This window comes from Panthera onca, chromosome C1 (genome assembly GCF_046562875.1).
Source record: "Panthera onca isolate mPanOnc1 chromosome C1, mPanOnc1 haplotype 2, whole genome shotgun sequence".
Classification (NCBI taxonomy): Eukaryota; Metazoa; Chordata; class Mammalia; order Carnivora; family Felidae; genus Panthera; species Panthera onca.
Genome location: NC_138346.1, coordinates 87,548,242 through 87,565,561, shown reverse-complemented (window position 1 = coordinate 87,565,561; position 17,320 = coordinate 87,548,242). Strand labels below are relative to the sequence as shown.

At 36.8% G+C, this 17,320-nt stretch overlaps 1 protein-coding gene across 4 annotated transcripts in view; it reads left to right on the top strand.

Annotated features, from left to right (window-relative positions):
• ARHGAP15 (Rho GTPase activating protein 15) overlaps nucleotides 1-17,320 on the top strand; it is a 626,514-nt gene that overhangs the window by 68,838 nt on the left and 540,356 nt on the right. For 3 of the 4 annotated variants that reach the window (XM_060623481.3, XM_060623483.3, XM_060623484.3), the window contains exon 3: nucleotides 5,967-6,035. In XM_060623481.3, the coding sequence (XP_060479464.2) occupies nucleotides 5,967-6,035 (69 nt within the window). Of the gene's footprint in view, nucleotides 1-3,851; nucleotides 3,976-5,966; nucleotides 6,036-17,320 lie in introns of all 4 variants that reach the window. The other variant, XM_060623482.3, reaches the window with a different exon arrangement.

Genomic DNA, 17,320 nt, shown 5'->3' with positions numbered 1-17,320 from the left:
GCCAAGAAGGAGTGGGGAGACTAGTAGGTGGAAACAAAGAAGGAGAAACTCATAGATCTGATCTAAAAGTAGTTCAGTGATATATTCATCTGATATGGGGTCCCAAAAATCCAGGTCAGAAGTCATTTGTATTTCAAGATTTTTTTTCCCAATGGTAGCTACAAATCATCCCTATTTATTGAACATTATAAATCAATAGGAAGATGGCATCATTGCAGAAAGATAAGGCCTCACTTTTTCTTCTCTTCAGAGGAGGGACTGCCAACAACTCAGGTATTTATTGGTAAAGCTCAGTTGTTTAAGATGCAGAATACCGTGACAGAAAATAGTTAAGACATAATGGAGTCCACTCTGAAAGAAACTGTGAAGTAACATTCTTTTAAAGTTTATTTGTTTACTTTTGAGAGACACAGAGACAGAGACAGAGAGAGAGAGAGAGAGAGAGAGAGAAAACACAAGTGGGGGAGGGGCAGAGATAGACACAGAATCTGAAACAGGCTCCAGCCTCTGAGCTGTCAGCACAGAGCCTGACATGGGGCTCAAATTCAACTGAGCTGAAGTTGGATATTTAACCCACGGAGCCTCCCAGGAGCCCCTGAAGTAACATTCTTAGTACATAGGCCAGATATACTTTAAATGGTTAAGGTTTCTTTTTACAAAATACTGGAAATAAATTGAAAAGTAGCAATTCATAAAATTCTCAAATGGGAATTGGAAAATAATATTGAAACCAACATTTCATAATGTAAGAGTGTAAAAACTAGTAAAAAAAAATCAGGCTGTGGGAGTTGGAAAATAGTATTGAAACCAACATTTCATAATGCAAGAGTGTAAAAACTAGGAAAAAAAATCAGGCTGTGGACACTTAGATAAATATGTGGTAGATATACATACATGTCCACTTATGTTTAGAGGAAGGATCTATATACTATTTCAGAACATTTGGAAACAAGAAAGAACAAACATACATAAAAGCCATATTTTAAGCCTTCCTCAGAAGAAATGCTTCTGTAACTCACAGAGAAAATAATGTATTAAAATAAAGTATCAAGCTATTGATATTATTATTGTTTTTCAAGTTTTCCAAATTTAATGGTTACTTAGGAATTCCCACAGGGATGCCTGGGTGGCTCAGGTGGTTAAGTGTCTGACTTCAGCTCAGGTCATGATCTCATGGTCCTGTGAGTTTGAGCCCCACATTGGGCTCTGTGCTGACAGCTCAGATTCTGATTCTGTCTCTCTCAATCTCTCTCTCTCTCTCTCTCTCTCTCTCTCTCTCTCTGCCCCTTTCCCCCTCATGCTCTCTCTCTGTCTCTGAAAAATGAATAAACCCTAAAAAAAAGAAAAATTAAAATAATTCCTGCAAAAGTAAGAAGGATCTAAGATTGAAAAATGGAGCCCACCATTGCTAATACTCTGAAATGTTTCCAGAAGTAATTCGCAGAGCAAAACATAGGTTTTTGGTATCAGATACATTTAAAAAGTCCTGAAGTTCATGAGAAAAAATTAGGACTGTCCGAAATGAAGTACTCTTTTTTGCAATACTAGCATTAGCTGTATTTCATAACATCAACAAACAAGTATGTTTTGAGCATCTACTATTAGAAACTACTAGGTACTAAACAAGAAATGTTTACTGGCTAAATGAATGGTTAATAAGAACATCTGATGTCCTAGGCAGAAATGTTTTTCAAGAAAGTGTCCTGTAAAAATTAGCAAAATTTTCAGATACTAATAATAAGCTATTGATAGATAAACATGTACAAATCTATAAGATTTTCTGTTATTTTATACTACGTATGGCTTAGGAGAGCCTTTGTTTCCTTCAAACTTACCTCACAAAGTTTTGATTGACCTCAAGTGTTCTTTAAATTATTATTTCAATTAAGTAAATTACATAACGACAGCTGTCTTAGAATATCTTAACTTTTTGTCATATCTGTGTATAACAACTAGGCAGGTTTGGATCCAGATTTCCTAAATCATAAGTCTCAGTCAGAGTAATCTGATTTGGGATGATAACACATTTCTGTGCCTAATGCTTAACCGAGAAGAGCATTAAAGCAAAAGACAGGTGATGAAAGTTCTCTTTTTCCTCTGCATCTCCATAACTTGGTTGAACATGATAGATTGGCTAGCTTATTGACTTAGGAATGATAAGCAATATTACTTTCCCTAAAGGAAAATTAAGATGATTCATACCAGATTTGAAACTTGATTCTAGCTTCCTGTGTAAACATGTACAAATTTGTAAGTTTGACTCAAATTTGTACCTTGGAAATATCCCCTTATGCATGCAGGAAATCTCAACTTTGTAGTTCCCCAAGAATGTGATGACTGCCTTTATGCGTATACATTATATCCCTGGCAAAGCAATAAAGTACAATATTTAAAGGCTTAGGTACTGGTTAAACAACACCCTTGCCTTTGACTAGCTCTGGATTTTTAAAGTTACTGAAACTGTCTGTGTCTGCGTTTCTACATTAGGAGTGACAATTAAGTATGTTAATTTATGTAAAATACTTAGAACAGTGCCTGACAAATAATAAACACTGAATACATGTTTACAGACAATAATACTGTGCCATTTTTCAATTCGAGTTCTTGTCTATACCATGGACCCAACAGTTCCCTTCAAGGGTGAACTAAGGATGTGCTGAGTAACTGGTCATTTCTGTTCTGAATTCTCATTAAAACTTCTTTCCCAAATTTCAGTCATTCACTTACTACGTTTGTAGGGTTTTTTTTTTCCATGTTCATGTTGCATACTACATATTATTTATTTAACTGTATCATTTATACTCTATTTTAATGTAAAATATATTCATACCAGTTAAATGTCTTTATGTGATAGGTTTTTCTGCTAAACCTTAAGACTGTGTAAATGATAATTAAAATTAAAACATTCATCAGCTAAAATCATCTCTTGTGCCTCTCGCAATACATACACAACACATCTTTAAGCATTGTCTTATAGGAAAACTTTCTATAGCCACTGGAAGAGAATATGGAGAGGATGATGGGCCAATACACCCATCAAAATCTAGTAGTGGTAGGACAAAGGAAGGCATGGGTTAGCCATAGAAGAAATGGTAAGGCTGATATAAGAGAATGCCCAGTGCTTATTCATCAGTATTGTTGAGACATTTGCTTGATACTACTTTCTCTAACATTTAAAGCTTGAGATGTTTATATGCAAAGAGAATGATTTTTAGCTGAAGACAGGACTAAAGACTGGAAATCCAACAGGTTTCGAAGAAATGGAACAACAACAACAAAAATCCCAGAACTCTTCCACCATTGTAAATTGAATGTAAGACATATAAAATTTTCAGTGAAGATAATAAATCTTAATATAATGACTAACAGTTAAGAGAAGTAAGTTCCAAATGTATAGCAGTATAAAATAAGTGCCTGGTTCCTTAAAAAAGCTTAAATACCAAATATATATGAATATCATATATCATATATAATAATATGTAATATAATGTATAACATATACTATATAATATATACTAAATAATGTGTATAATTATACTATATACTATATAATATATATTCATTTCAAAATGAATTAAGATCAACTATCGTGGTTTTATTTAGGGTAATGCTAGCAGCTGTAAAATTCTCTGAAATACACAATGGCTCTAAGAAATAGAAGTTTATTTCTCACTACATTGCAGTTAGAATTCTACAGGAGCTCTCTTGCTACAGCTTTTCTCTAAGTATAAAATTATCCCAAAATAACAAGTTTATTAACTAATACAAAATGAGTTTTCCTGGCCTATGTTTGGCTTTTCTCCACATGGTGATTCAGTCTTCGTCCATCTTGCACCTTCATCGTCCTGCAGGGCCTCTCTCTATGTTTACTCCCAGCCAGCATATGAGGAAAGAAGGAACACAGAGGGAAAGCACTCACTGCTTAGTAGCCTTCAACTGAGAGAGCTTCGCATTGTTTCTGCTCACATCCCATTGGTCCGAAATTAGTTTTGTGGCCACTCCTAACTGCAAGGCAGGCTGAGAAATGCAGTCTAGGTATGTGCCCTAGAAAAAGGACACAATTTTGGTACGGAAGCATCAGGGTTTGTCACAGTCCTCCCTCCCCTTCACCGTATATCAGTTGGCATCTGCCTTCCAATATCTTTCCGACTCCCCAAAGAAGACAACCAAAACTCTAATGCAGTTACCACATCAAACTCCAATATCAGCATAGCTGGTGATAAACATAACTCTCTCCATCAGGTTAATTTCTCTCCAGGGGGTTAAGGGTTTAGAACTTGAAAAATAAGTTCTCTGTTCTGTTTTTCCCATCACATCCAACAGGCAATGGTGGAGCAAGAACTCCATAACAGGAAACAAGCAAACAAAAGACTCTCATTTGTAAAGGAAATAAATGGTAAACAGCCACAGTCACTTGATGGAATGATCATTAAAGCCTGCTGGGCAGGCCCTGTGAGACCCTTGCCCTGGCCGCAGAGTCAGTTCCTGGCTCTCCTTTCTGGGATAATTCCCAATGTCCATTGTTCTCCAAGGTTTCTGGCGCTGTTCTCCACAGGCTCTTCCTTCTCTGCTATCCCCCACTGGCAGCATCTAAAGTGAGCTTTGAAGAGAATGGTTTCCTTGGAGGTTGTACTGCCTTCATAATGCAGTTTTGTGGGGCAAACGTGGGGATCAAGGGTGTATGGAGTCACAGGTTTTTTTTAGGTCAGGCTTCTGTTTTCTTTGGTAATACAATTCTCTCAAAATCTTAACAGACATTGATTTAATTCCTTCAGTCAGTTACATGTGCCAGTAACCAGATTCAAAGACATCCAAAGTTCTTTTCTAGGCACTTGGCAGACCCACTTTATTTCTTTAATACCTCACACTCATCCCCCAGTCTCTCTCTTTCTCTTTCTCTCTCATTCTTTCTTTTCCTACTTCCCTGTCCTGTCCCCCTTTCCCTACCCACCTCTCTCTTGTTCATGTAAAATACTGGAAAATTCCTATCTAGTAAAATAGTATTATTAATTATAGCTTCTGTTGAAGTTATCAAACAATACAGGATTTCATTATAAATTCCTTCTTTTTCTCTTTTTGTTTTATTATAGAATCTGCCTTTGATGCTTTGGTAGAAACAATAAGGCATTTTTAAAATGCTGTTCCTAAAACACTTAGCTATTTATTATTGTGTGTTTAAATACATCTGTAGAAGAATACATCTTCTTCTTCTACAGATGTAGAAGGTATAAAAGGTATACAAATATAGAGGTATAAAACACTGATTTTTTTTATGCTGACAGAACTTGGTCAAAAATTCAGATAAGACATATCGGGAACAGCCTATTTTACTACACAGTGTTTGAGGCTTCTACTAGGTCTTGAAACATGGGGGGGGGGTGTGACTCAATAGCTGGCAGAGGGAAACATCAGAAGATACTATACTCCTATGACTGGCGGTTGGTAGCTCAAACCTCAGCTAGCCTCTTAGCCAGAAAACCTAAGGCCTCTCCTTGTGCTCTCTCTGTGTGAGATGATTTGCGCTTCATCACAACATGGTGAATATTTTCCAAATGAGAGGGTTCTAAAAGAACATGACATTATTATGCTCTAATATTTTAAATCATGTAGTGTCACTTACTTCTGCCATACTTTTTTTATTGAAACAGCCATAAAGCTCTTCCCAGGTTCAAAATGAAAGAACATAGACCCACCACTTGTGAGGAAGGGTATCAAGGTTACATGGTAAAAGGAGTATGTGGAACAGGAGATATTGTTGCAGCCAGCCGTCTTTGAGTACACATTTAATTCAAATTAGTTAACGTCCAAAACATTTACTTTTCATTTTATATCTACTTTGACTTCTTGAATGAATCTGAATATGGTTATGTATCTGTGTACTTTTACTAAAATATGCTCTTTTAAATCATTTAAAGCTTGTTTTGAGAAAAATAATATAATAGTATCTAATGTCAATATTTTTGCAGATATCCCGACACAGGAGGAATCATTCACAACATGTCTTGAAAGATGTCATTCCTCCATTGGAACAATTGGTAAGTGATGATTTCCCTGCAGTACTGTATTATTTATCTACTGCTACAGAATAAATGATTCCCAACTCACCAACTTGAAACCGTACACATTATTGTCTCCTGTTTATGTGGGTGAGGAATCTGGGTGTGGCTTAGCAGAGTCCTTTAGTTCAGAGTCTTTCAAAAGATTGCAATCACACGTTAAGTCAGAATTGGGGGTCACATCTGAAGGTTTGACTGGGGAAGCCATTGGCTTTCCTGTTCATGCACATGGCTGTTGGCAGGGTTCAGCTCCTTCAGGGATGTGGTCCAGGGGCTGCTCTTAGTTTCTCGCCACATAGACTTTGCCAGTATGGCAGCTTCCTTCTTCAAAGCATGCAAACTGAGAAGGCAAGGGATTCTGTTAGCAAGATAGAAGGCAAAATCTCTTGTAACCTAGTCATGGTAGTGATATCCTGTCAACTTTTCCATATTCTCTTGGTCAGAACTAAGTCACTAAATCCAGTCCACACTCAAGGAGAAAGGACTACACCGGGCTGTGAATAACAGGAAGCAGAGATTATTTGGGGCTTACTGCAAATTTTGGCAAATTTTTTAAGAAAAAAATTACCAGCAGATTATAAATCCCTTACCAGCAGATTATAAATCTGTGAAAGCAGGAATTTTTTGTTTCCATTTTTTTTTTATTGTTGTATCCTAATGACTAAAAGAATGCCTGAAACATTGTAAGTAAAATGAATGAAGTTCATTTTTTGGGCTTTCTCATCCTCAGCACCAAAAATGTTTATTTATCTAGCTCAGTTCTCTTACGTTCTTTAATTTTGCATGTTCTAGATCTCCCATCTCCACTGTATTACTTTCTTTGCCTTAGAATAAAAATTCCTTACAAGAATTGCCTACCTCTATTGTTGTCAATTTCTCTCCTCCTTTATCTGTTGAACCAACTCAATTTAGGCTTCTTAAATTTTTTTTTTAATGTTTATTTATTGATTGATTTTTGAGAGACAGGAGACAGACAGACAGAGTGCAAGCAGGGGGAGGGGCATAGAGAGAGGGAAGCACAGAATCTGAAGCAGGCTCCAGGCTCTGAGCTGTCAGCATGGAGCCTGATGCAGGGCTTGTACCCACGAGGAGCAAGATCATGATGTGAGCCCAAGTCGGATGCTCTACTGACTGAGCCACCCAGGCGCCCCTTTTTAGGCTTTTATCCCAACCACCAATCTCCTATCAAGGTCATCAATTTTGTCCATAGTACTAAATCCATTGGTAAAGTCTCATTTCTTTCATTAGATCTGAGAATTTAACCCATCTGATGTCTCTTTGAAGTATTTTCCTTATATAAGTACCAGTAAACTACTTTCTCACGGGTCTCCAATTAATTAAATAGACATCCATTTTCCATTTCCTTTGCTGGTTCATCTTCGTCTTAGAGCTCAACTTAACTTCTTTTTCTTTATATTTCTTCCCTACAGTGTATCATTCAGTGCTATGGTTTTATGTACTGTGTTACACTAACCACTTCTCCAGCATGGACCACTGCTCTAAACTCTAGTACTATATATTGTGGCATATTCATTTATATATCGGACATACATCTCAAACTTAACATGTCCTAAACTGATCCTAATGTTCTCCCAAACTTGCTACTTTCAATCTGCTCCATTTTACTAGATGGAGTAAACTAACTCCATTCTTCCAGGTTCTTCAGTCAAAACTTTTAAAGTCATCTTTGTCTCCTTTGTTTTTCTCATGAAATAAACTTAAACGTCTGTTAGGCTGTTTGCTCTACCTTCAGAATATATCCAGAATCAGCTCTCTTCTCACTATGTCATCTCTCACCTGATTGAACGCAATCGGCTCCAACTAACGTGCCACTTCTACCCCTGCTTTCTACGTTTTATTTTCAACACAACAGCCAGAGTGATCTTGTTAAAATGTAAGTTAGGTGATGCCACTGCTTACTTCAAATTCCTTCTGGCCTCCAGCATCTTCCAGGGAAAACACTGAAAATCATCCTGGATTCACCAGATTCTACAGGTGTCAGCTATGGCTCTGGCCTCACCTTTCTCCTTCTTCTCCTCGTTCATTCTGCTCCAGCCAAGCTGACCTCCTTACTTCTCTCACAGGACGCTTATACCAGCTCTTTCCTCTGCCTGGCACAAAATCATTTATTTTGGGCCCAGAAACTTGCAAGGCTTATTCTTCATTTGCTTGGAATCTCTATTCAAATATCATCTTTTAAGATGGGTCTTTCCAGGGAATGTGGGTGGCTCAGTTGGTTAAGCCTCTGACTCTAGATTTCAGCTCAAGTAATGATCTGACAGGTTTGTGAGTTTCAGCCCCTCATCAGGCTCTGCACTGGCAGCATGGAGCCCACTTGAGATCCTTTCTGTCTCTTTCTCTGCTCCTCCTGGTGCTCTCTCACACACTCTCTCTCTCAAAATAGATAAGTAAACTTAAAAAAAAGATGGATCTTTCATAATATTCCTTAAAAACAAATAAACAAACAAGAAAATCCACTATTTCCATCACACTTTTTTCTCTTACCCTAAATTATTTTCTCCATAGAACTTGCTACCATGTGGCATATTATACAATTTCTTTTTATTTGTTTGTTACCTCATTAAAATGTTCTGTGAGAGCAGAGGTATTGTCTCCTATGTCCATAACTCCATTTCCATGATTGTAGCACTTGCTAGAACATGCTAAGAACTCAGTAAATGTGTGTTAAATTAATGCACCAATGAAGCTGTTAATGGCTTTTGTTTTTACTTTCAAGTTTATAATACACAGATCTATACTTTTTTCTTTTCATTATCTCATTCTATATATTTTTTTGTTTATTTGTTTTATTTTAAGAGAGAAAGAGTGAGTGGGGAAGGGGAAGAGAGCGAGGGGAACAGAAGATGCAAAGTGGGCTCCACACTGAAAGCAGCAAGCCTGATTCGAGGCTTGAACTCATGAGCCATGAGATCATCACCTGAGCTGAAGTTGGATGCTCAACCAACTGAGCCATCCAGGCGTGCCTCTTATCCTCTATCTTAAAGTGTTAACTAGTCATTTATTCTACTGTGTCTCCTTGTCATCTCAGAAGTGAAATCTCCCAGATTGAACCCATCAGGACCTTCTTCCAAAACTGTTTTCCCTTTCTATCAAGCCTATCGTTATGAGTAGCAAACATGCATCCAGGCTTAGAAGAAATTTTCTTGGATCCTCTTTTTTTGTCTATGGCCCATCAAATAAGTCACCATTTTCCAAAGCAGTTTCTCTGCAATGTGTGTGGTACCCACATTTTTCTTTATGGTTACACACACACATCCTTGCCCAGGCCTTCAATTCTTCTGATCTCACCGCCCCTCCCTCAACCCTCCCATGTACTCTACTGTGCCCCTTCCAATGATCCTGTGTAGCAATTCTACACAAATCTTCTTTAAACAGTACCTTCATTACTTCATTTTCCTTGTCCAGGCATTTAAGAGCTTCCTATTTTCTATAACATCAAGTCTATAGACTTCTTTCATGATCCCTGATTTATCTTATTTATTATCTGTTCTCAAATAACATACCCTCAGGCTAGGAGTGGTAACATGATTAAGACAGGGCTCTTACCCTGAAGGAGCTTGGATTTTCTGTAACAATTATTTCCTTAATCTCAGCACTCTTTTGTGTTGTTCACCCCTAGTTCATGGGTAATAGACTTGCTCCACAGCTAGATTTTAAATGCTTTGAAGTTAGGGGTCATGACTTGTATTTTCTTTATTATATCATACATACCTTTACATTGCTTTTGAGACTAGGGTTTGTTCAGAAAAGACGTGTCTGTCAATTGATTTAATACTAAGATATTAAAGTTGTGTTAAAATTATATTGTTGAGGGGCGCCTGGGTGGTGCAGTCGGTTGGGCGTCCGACTTCAGCCAGGTCACGATCTCGCGGTCCGTGAGTTCGAGCCCCGCGTCGGGCTCTGGGCTGATGGCTCAGAGCCTGGAGCCTGTTTCCGATTCTGTGTCTCCCTCTCTCTCTGCCCCTCCCCCATTCATGCTCTGTCTCTCTCTGTCCCAAAAATAAATAAATGTTGAAAAAAAAAAATTAAAAAAAAAAATTATATTGTTGATTCAGATGTTAACAAATATATGTGTTTGCTGTTTATAGAGAAAGATGATTTTTTCAATTTAATTAGATGTAACAATACCTTGTTTTCAAAATTAATTACTTGGGTCTCAACTTAGCATTTTCTCTGTGAAGTATTTCTCTGATTCCTCAAATTTGAATCAGGTTAATCCTTTATTGTGTGTCCCTAGTAGCTTGACCTTGCTTCTATCTCTAAATTGCTTCTTTCAATAATCATACTAAAGTTGCCTGTTTCCTTTTCTCTCTCTTTTATTGAACTGTAAGCTATTTGAAGGGAAGGCTATGTCTCACTCACTTTTTTATTAGGATTTCATATAAGGCCTGGCAAAGTGTAGTTGTCTAGTGAATAGGAAAGCAATTGTATTTATTTTCCATAAATTTGTATTATGGAACAAACAAAGTACATATAAATAATTAAAAGAGATGAATATTTGGGGTGCCTGGGTGGCTCAGGGGGTTAAGTGCCTGACTCTTGACTTTAGCTCAGGTCATGATCTCACGGTTTGTGAGTTTGAACCCTGCATTGGGCTCTATGCTGACAGAGTGGATCCTGCTTGGGATTCTCTTTCCCTCTCTCTCTGTCCCTCCCCTGCTCATGCATGCTCTCTCCTCTTTCTTTCAAAATCAATCAATTAATTAATTAATTAAAAAAAGCTGTGTATTTGCGATATAGCAAATGCAAATGTTTTCTCTGAAGTATTTGATGAAACATGGCAGAAGTTGGGCTGAAAATGGAGCTATGTGAGTGTGTGTTTAATATCAATATAGACATGCAATTAGATATGTGATCATATATGTGCAAATATATACATAATTATATTTGATCAATGCCTTAAGGTGTCTTAAAATTTTTACATAAAATATATATTAATTGTGAATTTTAAAAAGTTGAATTATGATTATTCAAATTGAATCAATAACTAATAACATATTTGTGCTATGCCTATATTTCAAACACATTAGACTATTCAGAATTAGTTTTGTCAACTTACTTTCCTAGCATTAAGATTAGTTGGTTGGTTCACTGGTCTATATTTGGCTGTCTTGACTCTGAAATAGTTTTGTCAATTTAGTTTCCTAACATTAAGATTATTTGTTGGTTTGCTGGTGTATAGTTGGCTGTCTTGACTCTGAATCTTCAGTTGTTCAAGAATAAATGAAACAGATTTTGAATATCCCAAATGATGGATAGTATATTAATAGATAGTACATATATGTGCTTAATATTCTATTCTAGGTCAGACGACTTTGGAAAGGTGGCATTGGGAAGCATGGCTAAATAGAAAGAAAGAAACCACAATTTTTTAAGCTCTTTAGTTTTCAATCTCTCTCAATCTGTCTCTCTCTGTCTGTGTTACACACACACACACACACACACACACACACACACACACACCACTAACTCTATAAACACTTTTGGAACTGTCAGCCAATTTACTACCTATTCCTGACATCAGTTTCCCTAGATTCTATCTGAGTACTGCTCATCTTACTCTGTCTTGTGAACACAGGTTATATTCAACTTTTATCAATCAATCTCCATTTAAATTAAATTACTTATTTAATGTTATTTTAAAGGCAGAAATGCTTCTTTTCCCCACATCTCTTGCTTATGAATAACCCCATTATGATGGGCAATGACAAAATAATCACCAATTTCCTCAAACAACACATTCGGACCAACTTTTAACTATCCATTAGGATTCATGCCAAGACTTCAATTATCTTCCAGAACCTCTAAAGTTCTCTTTCTATCTGACTAACTTAACTTTATATTATTTTTACCTGGACACACTTATTTTTCCCCACAAACCTTGTATGTTCCTCATTTCCATCTCCACTACACTCCTTCCTTCCCACTATTGCTTCTGGAGTCAGCTAGAGGCTCTCTCAGTACTTTCTCTTAACAGTACCAACCAGGATGAACTACTATATAATAATATACATTACTATGCAATAATATACATTAAAACATTTTAGAAAATAATACAGTTCTTTAAGTTGGTGCTGTTATTATTTTTACCAAATGGATTTTTTCAGCTTATTTATGTCCAACATTTTTTGCTGTACAAATCTCATCGTTTTTATTTCTTATATTCAGAACTCCCCTGAACATTTTCTAGAAATCATGAGAAGCCTTGGCTTTAAGTATAACTGGCAAAGGTATCTCATTAGATCCACACTCTTGGAGAAAAATGATTCACATTACAAAAGTGGAATCTGCCATGGTGTGTCCACCAATAGACACTATCACCCTCTGGTAGCCATGCCTCACCTCTCAGTGTTCCCTTTAATGAAGTAGATTATGATCAACAGGGTTAAACAGAAGCATAATGCATTTGTTTTGAATATTGGCAAAAATACATTTCTGCTTGGAGTCTAAAATCTCTAAAACTACCCAGTTCACTGACAGGTGACGTCATTCATGCCACATGGTATACAAATCCATATGCTGTCAACGCAAGAAACCTAAATTATTTTCTGAGAATCCGTATGGTGGCTTAACAAGTGCTGTAATGCAGCAAAGATTTTAAACATAAAATGTCAAATATACTAATAGGCATTTGTTTCTTGATCTTGTATATTCCCTGTTTTAACTGTTCATGATATCTAATTATTTTCAGGGCATTTTTCCTTTTTCCCTTAAAAAATTGCTTGACAAAAATAACCATGTTTATAACATGCTAAATTTTTATCATCTTTATTTTTATCAAAAGAGTATGAGACAGTGTATGGATAACCCTGCAGGAGTCAAAAGCCTGTGGCAGGTTTTAGAGAATCATCTGCTGCCTCCTGAGCTGGGAGGATTTGTAGGATGGAACTCAGGAAGTTGCCATGGCTTGGGGGCAAAGCAGGCTTTTGCAGATAAACCTTAAGTCTCAGATTCTACCTTTTGGAGCCAGATATCATTTTGTGGATTAATTAATACTTGTGAGGGCTTTGAGGATGAAAAACATTGTAAGCATACAGTGTTTTCTTATTTTAAAACAAAAGACAGCCACTTTGGGGGAATAATTCTATTGATCAGACTGTGCTTTCTTTAAATTGCAAAAAAATTCCAAAAGCTCTCTAGGCTTTCAAAATATTACTTCAGTAAGATAAAATTAGCTTTTCTGAAATAACATCCTCCCATATCTTCAAGTTAGTAGTGTGTTGATAATATGTGATATAATTTAATAACTCTAATAGAAACCATCCCCTGGTTGTCATTGTTTTACGTGCCCTTCCTTTTCTCCGATGGAAATGTCTGTTAATTCCTGGATTTGTTGAGGCCGTCCCTGTGCTAGGTGTTAAGTTTGGGGTAAATAATCATATGCTAAGTATTCATGTCCTTTACTCAAGGAGCCTGAAATCCAGGAATGGAGAGAAGTATTAAACAAGTAAAGGAAGGCATCATTCTTTAAATACAAATTACAAAACATACCATGGAGGAAGAAAAATAAGCTTCTATGAGAGGGGGCTAACCTACCGTGGATTAAGTAGTCATAAAAGCACTCTTTGAAAGGGGGCATTTAAATTGAGATTGCAGGATACATAGAGTTTGTCAAGCAAAGAACTTGAAGAAGGTTGTGAATAGGAGGAACAGCAGTGTGAAGGTCTGGAGGTCAGAACAAAGTTAAGCCCCTTTGAAAAACTACAAGAACACCACACTCACTAGAATATGGTGAACAAGGGAAATGGGTCAGGGGGTGTAGGGAAAGGGAGGCAGTGCTCAGATGAAGAAGGGCCTTCAGGTGACGTTAAGGGGATTAGAAGCCATGAAAACACAGAAACAGGTTACAGTAACACCTCCTATCCACATTTGAATTTCATTTAACTCTAGCGTAGAGAAAAGAACACACACAACAACAACAATAGCAAAGGCTATTAACATTGAGCAATGCTTTTTTCCTTACTGCCTAGACCAAATTAGGTTATAACAAAACAATTGAATTATGCTAATAAATTGCCCAGACAGGAACCTGGAAGACCATTCCTTTCTGAATTCCAATGACAGGGAAAGAAAGAACAACATATTTAAATCAAGGACACGAAGAAGTCGAATTTATGGAAGAAGAAAGAAACTGAGGATGAGGAAAGAGAGGTGGGATACAGGAAAAGCCTCCAGAAGACTGAAGAAAATTCTTGAGACACAAAGAACTACCCTCATCAGTCTGATTTCCCAACAGAACCTGGGCCTTTTTGGTGGAGGCAAAATGAAACACACTGGTTAAAAGATGAAAGGCTCAGGAAGAAGCCACGGAGTTCTTAAACATCCAATAGCAGTTTTTTCAAGATGACATTTTGATGAGTTAGGGGTAAATAAATCAGAGACATGTGGGTAAAATTTCCCTTGAAATACACAGGGGTTTAAAATGATGGGGAAAAGCATTTGGCAAAACAGAATATGTGCTTTGCCAAACCCAGCATTTGAAAACCAGTTCAAGACATTCAGCAGAACCCCAAAGCCTAACCCCGAGAAAGTGAGATGGGCAGGATGTCCATGAAAGCATTGCACAACATGTATACTAATGGGTGTAAATAAGGGCAATGAGCAACCATGCCTAACTCAGAGACCTGAAATCAAGACAGCCTCTCTGAGAGTGCTTACTTGCTCTTTGCAGACACCTCTTGTGTATGACAGAGAATAATTTTTCTTTGCTTTTCTTCTGTTCCCCTTTTCATGTCATCACTGTGTCCAACTTGAATTTTGGTTTACCACTCTTTACAAGTATGCACACAGTCAATTATGTATTTACATGAGGCCAAAACACCATATTTCTTTCTTGATCTATATGTAAAGTAGTTCTAAAATTAAGCATTTATTTTTTTTAATTAGTGCTTTATATGATATACAGATAAGCTGGATTTTTAAGGTGATTTTTTTCTCTGCTTTTGTTTCCATTCTTTTTTTTTAATTTTTCTTTCTTTTTTTTTTTTTTTTGAGAGTAAGCATAAGAGTGGAGTAGAGGGGCAGAAAGAGAGAGAGAAAGAATCTTAAGAAGGGTCCATGGTCAGTGCGGAGCCCAACATGGGGTTCTATCCCACCACCCTGGGATCATGACGTTAGCCAAAATTCAAGAGTTGGACACTTAACCATTGAGCTGCCCAGGCATCCCTCGTTTCCATTCTTAATGGATTGTGTCACCTGCAAGTCCATAAACATGGTCAGCTGATCTGATATTGCAATAAATCCAGAGCCAGTATAGAAATAATTGGAGACTGAGAAGAAAAATGTAAGCAATGAGTCCCATAGAAGAAAATGGTCACAAGATGTGACCTGAAGATCATGTCACAAGAAGGAAAGCCAATGGAGATATATAGGATACGTATATATAGCATGGTTATTATAGTTAATAATATTGTAGTATATAGTAGAAACTTGCTAACAGTAGATCTCAGGTGCTCTCACCACAAAAAAAGTTTAAAGAAGGTAACTATGTGAGGAGATGGGTATGTTAATTAACTTGACTATAGTAATAATCATTTTGCTATACATATCATCATGTTGTACACCTTAAGTAAATACAATTTTTACTTTAAAAATAAAAAAAATTAGTTAAAAAATAAAACCAATGGAAAGAACAACGAAGTACATTTATGTGGGTAGTGGACAAGTAAAGAAGAGATTTCATAAAGAAAGAGAAGCAGTATTGGGGGGTAAAATGATATAACCGGATGTGTGCTTTTTAATACAAATCATCTAAACAAACAAAATTATCAGCAAAGTACTGTGATCTCTAAAAAGTTCAGGGAAAAATATAGCAGTTTCCTTACTACTAAATAGGAAAATACTTAAATGCTAAATCTGTTTGAAAGCTACGGTGGCCCAGGGTTGTGGTTATAAAGAGATATGCTGAGTTATCATAGAGGAAGATTGGTCAGTCATACAGAAAGTTCCACAGGGTGGCACTACTTTAGAAGGCTCAGTCCAGTTCAGAGCAGGGGGCCCGCCTCAGCTTTGTGGATCTAGAAAAACTTTATTTATCAATGATCATGATGCCTTGGGACTAGCTCACAGTAACCAAATTTGTAAGAAGCTCATGTATAAACAATAACTCTGATTTGTAAATTTATAATGGGAGACACACTAATATTGACTGTTTAAGTCACCAATGTTGTACCTCAGAGGATCTCAGAAGCTGAATTAGGAGTCAGAGGTTGCCAGTGAACACAGAATCATAGCAAAGAGTAAAAGAACAATAACTTAAAAACATCAACAGAGCAAATTATTGTAAGGCATAAGGGCTGTGTGATTCTGGTGTTAAAAGTCACAATCCTTTCTCATCAAAATCTGGAGAAAGTCTTTAGATTCAGTTCATTTCTATTCATAAAGATGCATTTTCACAGAATTCTTGTGGTGGACTGTTGTAGACGAAAACCTATTCTTTTCAAGTCTACTTCTTTTATCTGAGAACAACATGAAGTCTTCACATAATAAATTGCGATGTCTGTACTTATGGTTACAGGCTGGTCTTTCTTCCACGATTGTTACCATTAATCAAAGGTTGTCTTCTGCTCTCCTGCCTTGTCTATAGCCTCCAACTTAGGTTGATAAACAGGTGCTATCTGGGTATCCCACAGCCATTCATTCTTCTCATCTGTATCTCAGCACAGTTGTGTCTGCTGAGTACTTCTTCAATGCTAGCAGACTGGCTGGCATCCAATCCGGACAAATTGCTGATCTTCCCTGCCATTTAACATTAAAAAATAGGGTGTCGAAGGGACATTGGACAAATTGCTTAAGAAGCCAGATTCAGCATCTAAAGATTGGTTGACATTTCTTAAGTATACAGAGTTTAGGGAGTACTTTTACTTCAAGGGAATTTCAGGTTGGCCTGCAACTTGCCATATAATATCCTAAACTTAGATATAAAACTGTAAAGAATTTTGTAAATTACTAGAGATAAGACCATCCGAGCCTAAGATGACCAGCATACTTAACTGTAATTGAAAGATTAACATCCCTTCAATCCATGAGGTTAACACAGAGTAGGAATAAATACTTAAAATAATGAATATGATACTATATGTACATCCACAGACAAAATACATAGCGATCTTCTGCTTGTCTTAATACTTCTTTCAGCTCCTTTGATCCTTCCAGAATAACTGATTTCTAGTGCCTGAAATACGGTGGGGTATTTCAAAGTATCATGACAAGAAATAATGAAGAGTGAAGTGCTGCTTGCAGCA